This window comes from Spea bombifrons, chromosome 9, assembly GCF_027358695.1.
Source record: "Spea bombifrons isolate aSpeBom1 chromosome 9, aSpeBom1.2.pri, whole genome shotgun sequence".
Lineage (NCBI taxonomy): Eukaryota > Metazoa > Chordata > Amphibia > Anura > Pelobatidae > Spea > Spea bombifrons.
Genome location: NC_071095.1, coordinates 16628259 through 16648318, shown reverse-complemented (window position 1 = coordinate 16648318; position 20060 = coordinate 16628259). Strand labels below are relative to the sequence as shown.

Sequence of the window (20060 nt, the reverse complement as noted above, 5' to 3'; positions counted from 1 at the left end):
ATAAATAATAACACACATTGTACAGCGCTGCGGAGTATGACGGCGATATATAAATAATAATAACACACATTGTACAGCGCTGCGGAGTATGACGGCGATATATAAATAATAATAACACACATTGTACAGCGCTGCGGAGTATGACGGCGATATATAAATAATAATAACACACATTGTACAGCGCTGCGGAGTATGACGGCGATATATAAATAATAATAACACACATTGTACAGCGCTGCGGAGTATGACGGCGATATATAAATAATAATAACACATTGTACAGCGCTGCGGAGTATGACAGCGATATATAAATAATAATAATAATAACACATTGTACAGCGCTGCGGAGTATGACGGCGATATATAAATAATAATAATAACACATTGTACAGCGCTGCGGAGTATGACGGCGATATATAAATAATAATAATAACACATTGTACAGCGCTGCGGAGTATGACGGCGATATATAAATAATAACAACACACATTGTACAGCGCTGCGGAGTATGACGGCGATATATAAATAATAATAATAACACATTGTACAGCGCTGCGGAGTATGACGGCGATATACAAATAATAATAACACATTGTACAGCGCTGCGGAGTATGACGGCGATATATAAATAATAATAACACATTGTACAGCGCTGCGGAGTATGACGGCGATATATAAATAATAATAACACATTGTACAGCGCTGCGGAGTATGACGGCGATATATAAATAATAATAACACACATTGTACAGCGCTGCGGAGTATGACGGCGATATATAAATAATAATAATAACACATTGTACAGCGCTGCGGAGTATGACGGCGATATATAAATAATAATAACACACATTGTACAGCGCTGCGGAGTATGACGGCGATATATAAATAATAATAATAACACATTGTACAGCGCTGCGGAGTATGACGGCGATATATAAATAATAATAACACATTGTACAGCGCTGCGGAGTATGACGGCGATATATAAATAATAATAATAACACATTGTACAGCGCTGCGGAGTATGACGGCGATATATAAATAATAATAATAACACATTGTACAGCGCTGCGGAGTATGACGGCGATATATAAATAATAATAATAACACACATTGTACAGCGCTGCGGAGTATGACGGCGATATATAAATAATAATAACACACATTGTACAGCGCTGCGGAGTATGACGGCGATATATAAATAATAATAACACACATTGTACAGCGCTGCGGAGTATGACGGCGATATATAAATAATAATAATAACACATTGTACAGCGCTGCGGAGTATGACGGCGATATATAAATAATAATAATAACACACATTGTACAGCGCTGCGGAGTATGACGGCGATATATAAATAATAATAATAACACATTGTACAGCGCTGCGGAGTATGACGGCGATATATAAATAATAATAACACACATTGTACAGCGCTGCGGAGTATGACGGCGATATATAAATAATAATAATAACACACATTGTACAGCGCTGCGGAGTATGACGGCGATATATAAATAATAACACACATTGTACAGCGCTGCGGAGTATGACGGCGATATATAAATAATAATAACACATTGTACAGCGCTGCGGAGTATGACGGCGATATATAAATAATAACACACATTGTACAGCGCTGCGGAGTATGACGGTGATATATAAATAATAATAATAACACATTGTACAGCGCTGCGGAGTATGACGGCGATATATAAATAATAATAACACATTGTACAGCGCTGCGGAGTATGACGGCGATATATAAATAATAATAACACACAGTGTACAGCGCTGCGGAGTATGACGGCGATATATAAATAATAATAACACACATTGTACAGCGCTGCGGAGTATGACGGCGATATATAAATAATAATAACACATTGTACAGCGCTGCGGAGTATGACGGCGATATATAAATAATAATAACACACATTGTACAGCGCTGCGGAGTATGACGGCGATATATAAATAATAATAATAACACATTGTACAGCGCTGCGGAGTATGACGGCGATATATAAATAATAATAACACATTGTACAGCGCTGCGGAGTATGACGGCGATATATAAATAATAATAACACATTGTACAGCGCTGCGGAGTATGACGGCGATATATAAATAATAATAACACATTGTACAGCGCTGCGGAGTATGACGGTGATATATAAATAATAATAATAACACAGTGTACAGCGCTGCGGAGTATGACGGCGATATATAAATAATAATAACACATTGTACAGCGCTGCGGAGTATGACGGCGATATATAAATAATAATAACACACACTGTACAGCGCTGCGGAGTATGACGGCGATATATAAATAATAATAACACATTGTACAGCGCTGCGGAGTATGACGGCGATATATAAATAATAATAACACACATTGTACAGCGCTGCGGAGTATGACGGCGATATATAAATAAATAATAAAAGTCGCTTGTACACGTCTGCCCCCGTGTGGTCACAGTGGGAAGTGCAGGCATACACCCGGCCGCACCGTTATTGATTGATTCTGTGATATTAGACAGGGCTGGTATCCCGGACGATAACGTCCCCAACATACACCCCAAAGCGTGTCACCGATACCAGCGTGCGAGTGAGCGCTCACATCCCGCAGCACTGAGTGCGCCTGCCGGCTCCCCGGGGAAGTATAAAGGCGTCTTCTGCCCCGAGCCACAGAGCGCTGGCGGTGCCGGCCGTACACGCGTTTATACATTCGGCAGCCGTGCCAGCCAATAGGGCTGCAGTGCGAGGGGCTTCCTCGCTAGTACTCAGTGCTGTACTTGGCCCCTCTTCTGCATTCAGCCTGGCAGATGGGGGCTTTTAATATAGACTGAACCCCACCGAACGTGTTCTGCAAACCAGCCCGACAGTTACTGGGGGTCTCCAAGCCCCTGCTAAGGAACCTTAAATGTTAGGAACGCGCTCGGCCCTCTCGCCAAATCTTCACCTGTTTGTCATTAGTGAGGTCATAAAAGTGCCCGACGTGCGATAATGGAGGACCATTTCTACCCCAAGAGATACGCGGACACGCCGCCGGCAGCCGCCCCCCCAGCACACGCCAGCAGTCTGACGGGAAGATGGGATGAGTGCCGGAGCTCACAGTTACACACGAGAAGACACCAAACTTAGAAAGACTCAGCACTTTATTTCACAGAGAACAGACGGGACGGGGGGGGGGAATGTAGACAGAGCGCCCTCTCAGGGCCGGCCACGGTAACGGCGCGAAGGTCAGTTCCTTTTCTTGCTCTTGCCGAGCACTTTGCCCGGAGTAACGGCTGCCGTGACTGTCTGGTAGAGTCCCGAGGAGATCTTGTTGACATAGTAGAGGTCCACCAGCGAGAAAATGAGGCTACGAGAGGTAGGAGTGTGAGTGTTAGCGAGAGAACTGAACAGTTCCGGACCCTACCCTGCGTGCAGGAATCCGGCCAATAGCGGGACAGATACGGCTAACAGAATCGTAAGGAAAGCGTGCGCCCCTCTAATAGCGCTTATACTGCAGCCTGGGGGGACGTACAGCCCCCCAGTTCATTTCCATGCTCCGGACCTCTTTACTGCTGTCCTATTAATGAGCCGCTCTAGTGTATACAGCACAGAGGCCGATCCCGGGCCAGCCCAAGCATGGGGCCATACAGCGTGATGCCCGCGTGTGGGGTCTGAGGACTTCATACATACCATGTTGTGACACAGACCCTGTGGACCAGGCCGGAGGCAAACAGCGCGAGGAAAAGACAGGTGAAAACTGCGGGAAACAAAGAGAAATGCCGTCAACGGACCTGGGGCCGGAGCACAGGGGAATGGGCGGACAGACAGACCGACCGGCGGGCGGACAGACAGACAGCGTCTCACCTTCTGGGAAGATCTTGGCCTGGAATCCTTTCCCAAACAGCACGTTTTCCAAGTTATTAAAGGCCTGAGGATCTCATTAAGGAAGCATGGAGCAGAGACGGGGGTATTACTGCCCAGCATTGGGGGGCTGCATGGTGCCACAGCCTCCCGGTGTCATCGCGCCATCCACAAGAGACACATGGCTGACGCGTGATAACGTTTCGAGCCACTAGACTCCCGCCGGCATCTCAGCTGACCGCCGGCAGGGGCTCTGGGAAGCCCATGAGATGAGGGACTCTCACAAAGCTGGTTTGGGAGAACTCCAGATAGAGAAAAGAAGGGGCTTCTCCCAACCAGCCATTGGCTCTGCGAGTTCAGGCCGGCTACCCTGAGCTCACGTGAGTCATCACTCAGATACTTACGGCGCGGCCTCGGCACAGTCATTCTGCCAGACCGATAAAGAGTGACCACCCCGCGCGGGCCGGCGGCACCAGCAGTAAGGATACAGTGAGGGAGAAGAAGAAGACTCCGGAACCCAAGAGACCTCCGAGGATGGTCAGCCATTCCGAGGACGCCAGCTGCTTGCTGTACATCTGCATGGCAGCAAACAACAGCAGGGAGACCAGAGAGGAGAGAGCGAGGGAGATCCCGGTGCTGACAGCTGAGAGGAGGAAAGATACGGGGCAATAAAAGTCACGCCAAAACCCTGCGACACTTAACCCCGGCACTGCCTGAGACGTATGGACATGCACCCCAATACATGCAAGCAGGATACTGGGGGCACCCGGGCTACGACGGCGCTCATCACTATGCCCCATATGAGACGTGTCGCTACATACATGTTCCCCCTGGTCAATAATGTCATGTAAGAAGGATGACAGGGGTACCCCGTGGTATGTCAGCGCATGGCACCATGATCCAGGTGACTGTACGCATGCTATGAGACACGCACCCGGGGTCATTGAACCGTCACACCCCGGAGTACCCCGGAGTAGGGTGTATGTATATATATTTATAGTATATATATAGTAAGTATATAGCTCATCACTGTGCTCCAGGTGACTGGTATATGGCTGGCATACTGCCTGGCACAGCCGGGTACCATACCGTGCCCAGCTCATATGGGGTCCCATTAAGCTGAGTCTATAGCCGGGGCTGCCGTGCAAGCGATGGGGAGGGAGCTGCTTCCCAGCAGTTTGGGACACGTCACCCTCCCCTGAGTACCCGCGGATCATGCTTCCACTACCCCTTTCTCCGGCCCGATGCCCCCTCCGCCCCGGGTCACGCCGCCCACAGATCCCCCTACCCTCCGACCGGCTCCGTTCCCCCGTTCTCACCCATAATGTCACCGTGTACAGGAGCTTCTGTCCCGAGCCGGCTGCCGTCTGAGTCCGCCACCGAGAGTAGGATGGGCCAGATAGGCCACACACAGCGACTAGAGCGGCTCCCGGCGGCGCAGCGCCACCTGCCGCAGGAGAGTAGTAACAGCAAGTGATGGGAAGGTCGGATCAGTAAAGTGAATCGGTTCATTTCGAGTGATTCATTGAAATAAACCGATTCATCCCTCACTGCAGTCACAATGTCACTTATAATCTATTAATCCTCCTGCCTGCCCAATCAGGATGATTTGTTTATTTGCATTACACACCAATGTATTGTACAGTCATGTACCGTAATATGTGTTACACGCCAGTGTATCGTACAGTCATGTAATATATGTTACTCGCCAATGTATTGTACAGTCATGTAGCGTAATATGTGTTACACGCCAATGTATCGTACAGTCATGTAATATGTGTTACACGCCAATGTATCGTACAGTCATGTAATATGTGTTACACGACAATGTATTGTACAGTCATGTAATATGTGTTACACCCCAATGTATTGTACAGTCATGTAATAAGTGTTACACCCCAATGTATTGTACAGTCATGTAATAAGTGTTACACCCCAATGTATCGTACAGTCATGTAATATGTGTTACACGCCAATGTATCGTACAGTCATGTAATAAGTGTTACACCCCAATGTATTGTACAGTCATGTAATAAGTGTTACACACCAATGTATTGTACAGTAATGTAATAAGTGTTACACACCAATGTATTGTACAGTCATGTCATATGTGTTACACACCAATGTATCGTACAGTCATGTAATATGTGTCCACACTGCTCAGCAACTCAACTCACATTAATGTGCATCACCTTATCTATAACATTCATATTTGGGCTGCTGAAAGTTAGGGGAGGTGTGGGTTAATTTAGGGGAAGTTACCGTTAATGGGATCTTTAGGGTTAATTTAATGGTTAACTTAAGGTGCAGTTAGAGGTAAAGGGGGGCAAACTAAAGGGAATCTAAATCCTGGGGGCAGTGAAGATTAATACTGTATTTAGTTATAAAAGTATCATTGTGTCAGTGTGCTGTGACCTGATGACTCTGCTCTGAACGGTTCTTTGAGTCAGTGAACTGATGACTCACAGCTGCTCTGAACGATTCTTTGAGTCAGTGAACTGATGACTCACAGCTGCTCTGAACGATTCTTTGAGTCAGTGAACTGATGACTCACAGCTGCTCTGAACGATTCTTTGAGTCAGTGAACTGGTGACTTAGAGCTGCTCTGAACAGTCCTTTGAGTCAGTGAACTAGTGAACGCAGCTCTGAGTCACCAGTTCACTGACTCAAAGAACACTTTGACTCACACTCTCTCACTCATTGACATACACCCACTCACACTCATGGACTCACTCATGGACTCACTCATGGACACACACCCACTCACACTTTCTGACTCCCGGCCACACACGCACTCACACTCTCTGACTCACAGCCACACACCCACTCACACTATCTGACCCACTCACGGCCACACACCCACTCACACTCTCTGACCCACTCATGGCCACACACCCCCTCACAGCCAAACACCCACTCACACTCACTGATTCACTCACAGCCACACACCCACTCACAGTCTCTGACTCACTCATGGCCAAAGACCCACGTACAGCCAAACACCCACTGACTCACGGGCTCACTCACGGCCACTCACAGTCAGTGACTCATACCCACTCACACTCAGTGACTCACACCCATTCACACTCACGGCCACTCACGCTTAGTGACTCACGGCCTTACGGCCACTCACGCTCAGTGACTCACGGCCACACACTCACTCACACACACACAGGCCCACTCACACTCGCTGACTCACAGCCACACACCCACTCACACTCTCTGACTCACTCACAGGCACGCACCCACTCACTGACCCACTCACAGCCACACACTCACGGCCACACACCCACTGACTCACTCATGGCCACTCACACTCACGGCCAAACCAAACACCCACTTAAACTCAGCCCACTCATGGCCAAACACCACTCACTGACTCGCTCACGGTCACACACCCACTCACACTCTCTCACTCACAGCCACACACCCACTCACGGCCACACACCCACTGACTCACTCACTGACACCCACGCACACTCAGTGACTCACGGCCACACACCCACTCACACTCAGTGTGACACGCATAACTCACGGCCACTCACGCTCAGTGACTCACGGCTCTTACACTCAGTGACTCACCCATGGTCACTCACAAGCAGTGACTCATTCATGGCCACTCACACGCAGTGACACACTCATGTCCACTCCCACTCAGTGACTTACTCACGGCCACCCTCGCGGCCTCCTCTATACTGTTTGCACATGTCATTTATTAAATTCAGTGGGTATCCGTTTCTCTCGCCTTGTATGTATATCGCCCTCTCCCGTACGTCTCTACTGAGCATGCTCACTGCATCCCCCCCCCCAGCACAGTATCTTCTGCACCGAGTCTCCAGCTCGTCCCTATCCTCCAGCACTGAGGAGGCAGCGAGAGCCGCGGCAGCCATGGCAGAGGGTGATGATCTCAAGGCATTTACATCCATAATGGACGCCCTAGTGCGGATCAGCGTAAGTAGGCACTTTATTGATTACACGCGTGTGTAGAGATAGGGGCCGCGTAATGAGACAGGTCGTCATACATCTGGAGCATCACTGCATGTATCGTGCCACCAGGATATTACTGCGTGCGATACACAGAATATCTCGCACGCTCCATGTAACCCTGCGCGTGTCTCACGCCGTGGCTTGTGGTGCACATGCTATGTAGGGTTGACATGTGCGGTATATTAATGTTCTATGTATGTGAACACGTTGGAAGCCAGAGCAAGATGGTAGACGCCGGAATCTGCTGTCCATCCTGGGGCCGGTTCACTGAAAGCTGTTTGTCGGGGGGGGGGGTTTGGGGCGCAGCGTTTTTGCTGGTGGGTCACTTATTTTTTTCATTTTGTCGGAAATATATTTGCGGAACCGATTCCACCCCTCCCCCCTCCACCTAGTCATGTTTAAACCTGCAGCACACCCTGGGGTTACCATGGCAACTGCATCCTCCATCTTCCACGGATTCTTCTCCTCCCCCTATTAAAGAGAAGCGCTCCGCAGCCAGAGTCCCTCCCATGGACGGGGAGGACATGGCAGCCAGAAAGGGGAGCAAGGTGAGTGCAAGGCACTGCCTAGTGGCAACGGAGCAGGCACCCCACATACCGAAACAGCCCCCCCACCCCTGCGCATAACACAAGGATTAGCCACACGAGGGGCAGCTCGGCTCCCGACTGCTGAGAACAGAAATCCAGCAACCCCGGTGAGAACGTCTGATATACAGGCATCTTTAACCCTTGCATGTCCAGTTTATTCTGACAATTCCTAGCAACCGATGCGGACCGCCTGCACATAACGTGGTGCCTGCGGGCTCTCAGCTCATGGCTCACCGAGGGCCGGGTACAGAGCGCGGTGGGCATCCTTCCAGCAACATACAGGACAATAGGCCTTTGCCAGTAAGGGGTGTCTGTCAGCAGGTGCTTTTTATCAAAATGTTCCCATAAATGTAGCATCTGGCCCTGTGGCCCCCATCTACATAAACAGTTGCCCGGACTAGGGCCACACTTCGGATAAAGGCTGCACTGTATCATGGCGCTCTATGAAAGAATAGATAATAACGCCAGACACGATGCCCGAGGAGCCCTGCAGACACGGGTCCAGCGAGTGACCAGTGCGACCGCCTGGCCATTGGCTTCTGTATTACAGGTCCGCAGCCATACACACATCATCCTTACATAAAGGGGGTACACTCCAGATGGATTACCCCCAGGGCCATGGGGGGGGGGTATAATTCCATCGGTCTGAAATGGGATTTGCTCTCTCCTCACAGACAAGTATGAAGAACATGGAGCGTGAGCTTTTGTGCCCAGCGTGCAAAGAGATGTACAAACACCCTGTCATTCTTCCGTGTAAGCACAACGTGTGCCATGTGTGTGCCAGCGAAATCCTGCTACAGAAAGGGTATGTGTGTGACCCCAACTCTGAGCCCAACTCTCCAGCCTCTTCCCCTTCCACGCGGAGCCCGCGCATGGGAAGGCGAGTGGTCCCTAAGCAGGAGCGGATCGTTAAGTCAGGTGAGTGACCTGAGACTGGGAGAGCGCGAGCACGAATGGAGGAGCTTTATGGTGGCATCAGTGTATGACATGCCCATTGTACCCGCACCCCGAGGAACCCGTTTATTGTAACCGCTACACGGTAACGAAGCAGACAAAGCTGTGTGTGTGTTCCTGCAGGATTTGGAACGTACCCCGGCAGGAAACGCGGCGCCGCTCATCCACAGAGCGTGCTATTCCCGTGCCCCTCCTGCAAACATGACGTGGACCTCGGGGAGAGGGGATTGGGGAATCTGTTCAGGAACCTGACCTTGGAGCGCGTTGTGGAGCGGTATCGGCAGACGGTCAACATCAGTACAGCCATCATGTGCCAGTTCTGTAAAGCACCCCAGCAGGAGGCCACCAAGGGCTGCACCGAGTGTAGAGCCAGCTTCTGTAATGAGTGCTTCAAGCTCTACCACCCCTGGGGCACTCAGAAAGCCCAGCATGAACCTACCCCACCGACACTAAGCTTCAGGCCTAAGGTGAGTGGAAAGACGATAAAGGTAAGCTGTGACTGCTTGGGTAAATGAGACACTGGGTTATGGGAGAAAACCAGACAGCATGCGCAGATAGAGACGTCAAACACGTTAGGGGAGAATGCTCCTGGTCCAGCCGCTGACGTCCCAAGGTGACCCCCTGTCTGCCGCGCTCACTCTTGTGTCCTCTCGTCTGCAGGGTCTGACGTGTCCGGATCACAAGGAGGAGGTGCTGCTCTACTGTAAGACGTGCCAGCGTTTGGTTTGCCAGATCTGCAGGGTGCGCAGGACGCACAGCGGGCACAAGATCACCCCAATTATCAGCGCATACCAAGCGCTGCGGGTAAGGAGCAACTGCACACAACCCCCTTCATTTTTCTTTCTGCTCACCATAGTAAACACCAAGAAGTGCATTGACGCAAATACTTTGTGTGCTTTGTGCAGGAGAAGTTGAGTAAAAGCATTGCTTGCATCTTGGGAAGCCAGCATGTTGTGCAGAGCCAGATTGGAGAGCTGGAGGAGGGCATGAGACAGACAGAGGTAAGAGAGACCAACGTTTTAGGCCCTGACCTAACCGCAGTGCATTCTCAATAGATCTGAACATTTACAAGATTCCGAAAGTTAAAGGCTTTGTAGACTCTTAATGCACAGACAGCGGGTGCTACAAACTGGTCTACACCCCCAATAGGGTCTACAGTAAGCAAATGTACTCCTCTTCCTGCAGATGAGTGGAGCCAAGGCTCAAGAAGAGGTGCTCCAGCTGATTGCGGCACTGCGGTCTTCGCTTGAGGAAAAGCAGGTCGCCTTGACGCGGGAGATCGGTGACAAACAGCGTGAACGGCACGCTATTCTGGAAGCGCAGGTTTTAGAACGTCAGACGCTTCTGGAGAGCTCTGGTCTTATATCCTATGCCCAGGAGGTCATGAAAGAAACAGACCAGCCCTGCTTTGTCCTAGCGGCAAAGCAACTTCATGAACGGTGAGAAGTTACACGCTATTAGCAATTGTCAGGCACCCAGTGGACGCGGGAAAAATCTGCTGTCCTTGTTGTTGTTTCTTCTCCTGCTTTCTAAGGTCCTATGACCAGGTTCAGATCCAGGCACAAGTTTAAAAAGTTCGCCTGCTCTTGGAAAGCATTTGGCTGCACGATGATTAGCGAGTGCAGCCAGGGGAGCCGTGAGTGGACATCTCTGTACCTGTGATTCCATTTGTCTCTAAAGATACTGGTGTTAATGGTTACCGTATGAGATTCGCCACTACTGACCAGTGCCAAGTTCAGTTTCGGAGCCAAGTAAACCTTTTATACATATAACATGTCTGGGGTCTTCTTGGCCGCAAGTGAATGGATCTAAAACTGGTCTTAAGACCCTGGAGAAACACCCTTGTCCTCTCACTGCAATGTGATAAATACCTGTACATCATACGGGGGTCCCACAAACGTTCCCACGCATTCCCAAAGGCTAAAAACTGTTGTGTAAGACTCGTGTAACCCCTGCCCGTCTCTTCTCAGGATGGTCCAAGCTATAGAGGCTGTGCAGAGCTTCCGGCCCTCGGTCTGTGCCCCTCTGCCGACGTTCAAGCTGGATGTCAGCCGGGAGATGAAGATGCTGACGGAACTGACCTTTGTCAGAGGTAAATCTGGAGTTGTTAGAGAATGGGTTCTCCCATCAGAGAATCTGCCCTATATTGATATCCAGTGTCAGGGGGTAAATAGGACTTCTGCTGCATCTACCATTCAGAACCAGTACAAAGCTCAATGCCCCAGACCTGGCCGAGCTTTGATATTTATAGCCGCAACACTAATTTGCACTCCTAATCATTCCAGGGAAGCAATGAGTGGTATTTTATTCCCAAAATATCATCACAAATGTAGTGCACAAGGTCCTGCCAGTCTGACCAATTCCTCAGATCAAGCCAGCAGACTCGGGCGAGGGATCTGGCGGTGGTTGTCCTTTCCAGGAGACTTTGTTTAAATGAAGGTTAGGACTGGATTTTGCATTCGATCCAGTTGGATGTGATTCAGATGTCCTCATTCAGGATATGAATTTCCCTGCCATCCCAGGTGACTCCTCCTCCCTATCTGAGCAAGACTCAAACATTTAAAAGCCCTTCCCAGATAGCCCCAGTGGTTTTTCTGCCCCACATCAGGTAGGGAGGACTCGTCGCCCTGTTATTTTATATGGCTCTAGGTTGAGTCGGGGGGGGGATATACCCGTTGCACCATAGCCTGTCGGCTGGTGCCACTCTGCCTGGCGCCGCTTAGCTTTCCTGGAGCTGTTACATCCTGCATGTCTGCTCCTGATAACACCGAGCCCCCCTCTGTTGAGGACAAGCCCAATAAGACTTGAATGAAAACTAATCACGCGCAATGCTCTGGTTGCCACAAATCCTTGCAAGACTCCTTAACCCCTTAACGACAAAGCCCATACATGTATGGGCTTGCAGTGCAACGCAATAACGACAAAGCCCATACATGTACGGGCTGCTGCTGGCTAAAACAGCTTAGGAAGCGAACGGAATGGCTTCTCCTGGGTGAGAGTGAGATCCCACTCTCCTGGGTTGCCAGCCTTCCCAATTTTCGGATTCAGAATTTGATTACCCTGAGATGGAGGAGGTTTCTGCTGAAGAAGGTGGAGTCTGGGAGGACACTTTTCTTTTTTTCCGGTGGAGGAGATACCCTTATCTCCACTGTAAGGTCTGAGATGCCTCTAGAGAACACTACAACCGAGAAGTGTGACCCCTTTCCAGTTTTGGACGGAAGCCCGTTCCATTAATCTCACCGCGATACACTTCAAGGGGTCATTTCTTGAGCAAAGCTCATGTACTGGAAGGTGAGTGGTCACAAGGCATCTGGTATACGGACTTTATCACCCTCAATTCCAGTTTCTTCTGCCTCCTAAATTTACACCCAAGGTTCAGTCAGCCTTCCACAAGAACCAGGAGAACGACCTTTTTCCGTCTCCCCTCGCCATCTATCTGAATGGACTCATGCCCCTAGTCTGCTGAAGGTCTTGGAAGCTTCTTTTCCCTCACTTTGGCTGTGGGCACTTTCTCTCAGACCTGGAATTTCAGTCTCGCCTACACCTTCCCTGCCTCCTGAATTTACACCCAAGGTTCACTCAGCCTTCCACTACTCAAGAACCAACCTTTTTTTAGTCTCCCTGATCGTCTGAAGAAGAGGCCCAACACTCTCTGGACCTTAAGAGATGCTTTGCCATCTGGAATGGACTCTGGCCCTGGGGAAGTCCTCTCGTCTGTTTGTGGACTCCGGTCCTAACAGAGAATTGAGCATTTCCAAGTTCTCCATTGACAGGTGGATTGTGTCAGCCATCTGCCTGGCGTATTCTGCAGCCGGTCAGTCTCCCCCAGCAGTATCCACCTCATGGGCTGAACGATGTCTCATCTCACCTGACCAGATCTGTAGTACTGCCACCTGGGGAACTCTCCATACTTTCCCCCAGCATTACAGACTCAGCAGTATGGCATTTTGTCCAGAAGGTCTTGGAAGCTGTTTTTTCTTCCTCTTAGTTTTTCCCACCGTTGGGTATTTTTTATCAGTAGTGTTTGAGTCCTGACCTACCTCAGGTTCAGAGGAGGAATCTATCACTAGTGTCACCAGGGATCAGCAGGGAAAAGAAGCTCTTGGTAAGTAGAACTTACGGTTTCATAAGAACTTGTTAGAACTGTTTGTTGCAGTGGGACACTACGATGGAGTCTCTGTGATGTTAATGTGAGGACTCTCGGGGTCACCTAGTCATACCTAGTCAAGCTCCACACTGAATGTCCATGATATATTTCTGAGGCCTCGTCTCTCGTGTATATTAGCTTTAGCGGCAGCCTCTTTTTAGAAGGTTCCTCTAGTTATGTCTCAGGGTAACAGGATTCTGTATCCACTGCCGTGGTGTGTATATAACGGTCCACAAACTATGGTTCTTGTGTCCAGCATCTGTGTGTATCCCGCAGGATCTCTCCATACATGTTCATAGCTGCCCTGCTATAATCAGTACAGTGGGCTTACCCACTATATCCCAGTGGAAGCTGATGGTGTAACTGGGTCAATGGCTGAAGAGATTATTATTATTATCTTTTATTTATATAGCGCCAACAGTTTACGCAGCGCTTAATACAATCCATAAATTCAAGGGGTCTGACAAGACAAGAATTGACAGACTAAGACAAACCGATACATTAGGTGGAGAGAGCCCTGCTCGCAAGCTTACAATCCTGAGGATTTGGTATACCCAAATTATAACAAAAAAATATGGCCACGTAAAGAACAAGTAATCAAAATGTAATTATAGCATCTGCCATCATTTGGACAGCAGCTTTGTTTTCCATATACATCTGCTTTATCATTGTGCAGTCGTGTTTTTGCATTAACGTTTGTATGATATGCAGATGTACCGCATGGTATTTATATGCTTCACATTCCAAACTTCCATGATATAGCATGACACACGCACACATTAATGATTTTGTGCCCCGTGTAAAGATTCAGTAACTGCCCCTTTGTTAGAACACTGCAGCACTCTTTTTGCCACTGTGGCCGGTGAAGCAGAGGGTGTCTGCCCCGTCCTGCGTCTGACCCATCTCAGACCTGCTTGTCCCTCTCTCTGTTTGTAGGAGTCTCACTGTGATCCAGAATCCAGGCGATAGCGGAGGCAAGTTATTAAACAGGAGGTTCCAAACTGCCCTCCCCTCCCCCCTCTTCCAGTGCAGTTCCTTGCAGGCCACATTTCCACTGGCAGGGTGTCCTTCTCCTGGCAGCACTGCGGTGGTCTTCAACTACTTGCTCTCTGCCGACTTTTCCCCGTCGTTAGGATGAACTCTCCCATATGCCCTCTGTCTCTCTACCCGCTGTACCGTTGGTTGCTTTGTACATCCAGTCATATCACCGCATGCTGATCCCATCTACCTGGCATCATTTTCTCTGCCAATATTTGCTCCTGTTTTTTCTCCTTGCCTTTTCAGGCTCCCGGATTGACTCTCTGCCTGCGTATTCCTGCTTGTAACCTGACTGGGGATCTGCACTAATAAGATCTCTCTTTCCCTATCAGCATGGAATGCTCCCTGTGCCCTTCTCTGTCCGGCCACTGAACTCTCTCCCTCTCTCATATGTCTTATCACCTTCTCTCCCCAGTTCCGGATGCACCTGTTATTGACACCCAACGGACTTACGCCTATGACCAGATATGTCTGAGCTGGCGGCTCCCCCAGGACTCTGCTCCCGCGTGGCATTATACTGTGGAGTACCGCAAGACAGACCCCAAGCACAAGGGCCTGAAATTGTGGCAACGTCGAGAGGAAGTGTGGGGCCTTAGCACGGTGCTGGACCGGCCTGACGTTGACAGTGTATACGTGTTAAGGGTGAGGGGCTATAACAAGGCTGGATACGGGGAGTACAGTGAAGACGTCTACCTGCACACACCCCCAGCACAAGGTAACAGACTCAATATATGCAGCCGTCCATTAGCTCCTCTCCTCCCTAAATGCAAACACCACTCCACGTTTAAGACAGGAACCCAGTTTTGCACCTCATGTTCTTCCTTTATGTCGGATATATCCTCCATTCACATGGTGGTTCCAGGTCTCGGCTTCTCCTCTCCATCACTCTCTTTCATCATCTTTCATCTGCTTACACTCTGGGCTCCATTCACAAAGGTTGGAGATGTGTGAGTTCCTCAGGTCAATTTCATCGAGCTGTCGACCCGACCTAAAAATGTAAGCTTGACATTGCCATTTTTGTGAACGGATGAGTTGTTTTTATGATCTATGCATGTCTTCGCTCTTATTAGACTCTCCACTCCCTCTTTCCGTGTTGCTTGTTTTCTAGCCCCTGTCAATACTTTCTTCTCTGTCCTCTCTAGTGTTAAACTTTTTCCTGGACAGTAGCTGTGGGTTTTCACGGGACCGGCTAGTAGTAAGCAAGGACCGGAGGGCGGTGCGCAGTGTTCCTGGAGTGCCCATGCTCTTCGCAGCTGAGCGTTTAATGACCAGCTGCCATGTGTCCATGGAGCTCGTTCTGGGGGATGTTGCCATCACACAGGGACGCTACTACTGGGAGTGCTCAGTAGACCCCAGCTCTTATGTGGTTAAAGTCGGTGTGGGACAGGAAAGCAAACTGCAGGAGTTATTCCAGTCATCGCAGGACGTGGTCAGTCCCAGGTAATGGAGGAAAATAACTGGAATTATAAAGCATGTGGATTATATGCCATTCAATATATAATTATTAGCAGCCATATCCACGGCTATTATTGGTCAGTACACGTTGATGATGGTTCATAGAATACAGAGGGGCTGCCTGTACACACGATACAGACCAGGAAACTTCAATACATGCGTGCCAGGACATTTTAGATGGTGGTGGGTCAATATATTTAGCGGAACTCAGCACCAGTACATACTAACAACTGTCATTCAACAGCAGGTACGATCCCGACAGCGGCCATGACTCTGGAGCAGAAGATACTGCACTGGACGTGTCTCCTGCCTTCTCTTTCCTGACCATCGGCATGGGGAAAATCTTGCAGCCGCACGGCTCTCCTCCTACTGCCAGGGACCCGTCTGGGTGCACCATTTCACTGCCGCCTAGGCTAGGAGTCTGCCTAGACTATGAGAAGGGACGTGTGGGCTTCTCCGATGCAGTTTCCCACCGAAGCCTATGGGAAGGGAGTGTGGACTGCTCTGGGCCTGTGTGCCCAGCCTTCTGCTTCATTGGAGGGGGAGCCCTTCAGCTGCAGGAGCTGGTGTCCTTCAGACATGAGCGCAAAGTGACGATTGGGGGCTTCACCAAGGCAGAGTGACCCCCGCAGAGCTCCACCGAGGGAGGCACAAAATATCTACCTTGCTATAGCCTGGGGGCCTGCACTATGCTGCCACAAGGGAACGTTAGGGCAATAGGCTCACCAAGGATGAGTTAAATGGCCAGATGACTACCGAAAAGCGTCACCGAGCTGGCCAGCTGGAGGAGACCGGTGGGAGCACTGGTCACTGCATTGTCTGTCCCATTGTCCATCCCCGTTCTTTGTCTCCAGAAATAGCTGAATAATATCTGCTGTGTGCTTCATGTCTCCATGTTGTAGCATCCTCTGCCTGGGCTGGACCCACTACATGCCCCGCTGATTCCCCTTCAGCCTCTCACTGTTTCAGGACTAAGTTGTGTTAATGCTGTTCCATGTATGTAAAACATGCACCGCCAACATTTCCTGTCCTCCGCAACATAAACGACTTTTTTTACACACTTTTTGAGGGAAGTTCATTTTGTAGTGACATAGGAGTCTTCCTTTTTGTAATCCCGGCAGAATGTTCTCCTAGCACAGATACAAGGCTTCTTTCCACGTCTGACTTTTTATCTGCAAGCAGCGCAGAGGACTCTGAAACACACATGTGCTCACACACGCACTCACACACGCATGCGCACATACACACAAAGAAGCATGTGTGTGCTTAGCCTCTGTGTGGCCCAGGTGGTTAGTTTTAATGCATGCACTGGTAATACGGAGGCTCATGAGTTGGCCTTCTCTCTGTGTTGCCCTAAACAGGGAATAAAAAGTCCCAACGGCCCATGAGGCCACGTGGCAAAGGTCACCTCACAACCCGCGCACAAACCATGGCCGGCAATAAAGGAAGAGCACCTTCTGCTGGCTGAATGTGAATGACGAGTCTATAATTGTTTGCCTTCCTGCCTGCATCCCGGGTCAGGAGGAACGCGCATGATGTGAGGCAGCCTGCACACTTCGGGCCAGGCTATATCTAGGGCAGAAGGAGCTGGTTCAATCCATCACACAGCCGCATGTATAGTATGGAAGCACCATGCACACTGTCACCCATATAACACAGGAGAACCTAAATAAAGATAACATTTGAAAACAATGTGCTTCTTTTTAATGTCTAACATATTCATGCAACTACCAGAGACGGCGGAGGAAGGGTTGGGATTGGGAGAAGCTAAGTCAAGGATTTGGGTACAAAACATGGCACGAGATAAGGAAAGGCTGGGGTTTGGATCCGACGTGGGGCACATGGTGGGAGCTCAGAGCAAAGAAGGAAACGAATCGGACCCAAGGTTTATGTGGATCTAGGGAGGCCATGGAGACAGAAGAGCAGGCAGCCAAGGGAACGCGTCCTATACCAGAAGCATCAGAGACCAGCCAGCCGGTGACAGAATGGATCACAGACCATCCAGCCGCTCTCTGAAGGGATCAGTTGGGCCGGTGACAGAATGGATCACAGACCATCCAGCCGCTCTCTGAAGGGATCAGTTGGGCCGGTCACAGAATGGATCACAGACCATCCAGCCGCTCTCTGAAGGGATCAGTTGGGCCGGTGACAGAATGGATCACAGACCATCCAGCCGCTCTCTGAAGGGATCAGTTGGGCCGGTGACAGAATGGATCACAGACCATCCAGCCGCTCTCTGAAGGGATCAGTTGGGCCGGTCACAGAATGGATCACAGACCATCCAGCCGCTCTCTGAAGGGATCAGTTGGGCCAGTGACAGAATGGATCACAGACCATCCAGCCGCTCTCTGAAGGGATCAGTTGGGCCGGTGACAGAATGGATCACAGACCATCCAGCCGCTCTCTGAAGGGATCAGTTGGGCCGGTGACAGAATGGATCACAGACCATCCAGCCGCTCTCTGAAGGGATCAGTTGGGCCGGTGACAGAATGGATCACAGACCATCCAGCCGCTCTCTGAAGGGATCAGTTGGGCCGGTCACAGAATGGATTACTGACAATCTGGCCTCTAATAGACAGTAGATAGTGCATGTAGATAGTGCATGTCTTTTATGGCGGCCTTCACTAGACCTAGAAATCGCAGGACTTCTGGTACAGATGCTGCTCTCTTATCTAGTCACAAGCATAGATCATATCTGTAATACGCGGAGGTACCGTATGTCGTTGGCATGAGAAGTTTGTCTGCCAATAATGTAAGCACGTGGTTTAGACAGGGAGTTATTATGCACCTCGCACTCACCTTCCACTGCGTTGTTCTGTAGACAGATAATGCAGACGGTAAACACCTCTGCTTTCCTGCTTACAGGAAAAATTCTGCACTTTGGGAGCAGGCAGCATGAGGGAATTCAGCAGGCTGTAGGCCTTCCATGTAGACCAAGAACGGCCACTAGAGTGCAGCAGCCCCCAGCGTGCCGTGGTAGGCGATCCGGCGATCGGCACACTGAATGTACACTCCCATCATTCTAATGCAAATATGTTTGGGACAGTAAGGACAGCGCTTGTTGCTTTTAAAAAATGACTTCTACTTCTCGCTCTCAACATCTCTACCGCCTCCACGCAATATTATTATTATCACCTTTTATTTATACGGCGCCAATGATTCACGCAGCACTTCTTACAATACAAATATTCAAGGGGTCTGACGAGACTATAATGGAGGAAGACAAACCGATACATACTATGTACAAGCTTCAGTCCTACATGAGGCTGTCACCCATGAAGAATTGTCCCATGTTCTTTCACCTCACCCCTGCCGTTTATGTCCCTTATTTACCCAATCCTCCTACTTTCTTTTCCTAGTATCCACACCAGCTAACCCTGACCCTTCAATGCAAACGCTCTAATACCGCAGACACTCTCCTACCCCCCCTCATACATGGTCATACACGCTACGCCACGGACTCCGCCATGTCACTATAATCAAACTATCCTCGCCCTTCCTCGTAGGACTGGACTAGCTTCCACTTCTCTACCAGGATGTGTCATGTTGGAGATGTAACCGTAATAATAATAATAATAATAATAACAGGCATAGTGGGCGTATTGGGCTCCGTATCACTGAAAGTGTCAGTAGCGGGTAAATTCCTGAGACGCGAGTCACAGTCTCTTCTTCTCATGTCTCATGTCTCATGCTTTGCCATGAGTAAGAATGACAATTCAGTACGATGGGTAAACGTTATACTTCTTTATTGCTCCTTTAGCTGATGAGTGTAAGGAAGCCTGGTCAGAAGATGCGAAGAGGAAGCACTCGGCAGGCAAACGATGAGAGCAAGCAGCACACACCCGCTAAATACATACTGCAAATCCTGTACGTGCCAACAAAACAACCTTCTCGGACGATCGCAAGTGCATGTGACTTTACAGCCGCAAACTCGTGCGAGACGGACTCGACTCAAGCTCACGTGTTCACTACTGACAACTTAGTGAATTTATACTAAATTATGCTCCGGGGGTATGAACGCGCCATG

At 49.5% G+C, this 20060-nt stretch overlaps 2 protein-coding genes across 2 annotated transcripts; one reads left to right on the top strand and one right to left on the bottom strand.

Moving 5' to 3' along the window:
• Positions 1-3147: 3147 nt before the first annotated feature.
• Positions 3148-5313, bottom strand: KRTCAP2 (keratinocyte associated protein 2). Its single transcript, XM_053475514.1, has 5 exons — positions 5185-5313; positions 4354-4508; positions 3869-3932; positions 3695-3761; positions 3148-3371 (listed from the first exon to the last, which is right to left on the bottom strand). The coding sequence occupies exons 1-5, from the start codon at positions 5186-5188 to the stop codon at positions 3251-3253; spliced, it is 411 nt and encodes a 136-aa protein (XP_053331489.1). The 5' UTR covers positions 5189-5313; the 3' UTR covers positions 3148-3250.
• A 2403-nt stretch (positions 5314-7716) lies between these two features.
• TRIM46 (tripartite motif containing 46) lies at positions 7717-17725 on the top strand. The gene is made up of 10 exons (XM_053475510.1): positions 7717-7816; positions 9114-9357; positions 9517-9860; positions 10054-10197; positions 10299-10394; positions 10579-10832; positions 11364-11485; positions 14994-15293; positions 15721-16018; positions 16278-17725. Exons 1-10 carry the CDS (start codon positions 7754-7756, stop codon positions 16654-16656), a joined length of 2244 nt encoding a protein of 747 aa, XP_053331485.1. The 5' UTR covers positions 7717-7753; the 3' UTR covers positions 16657-17725.
• Positions 17726-20060: the final 2335 nt, after the last annotated feature.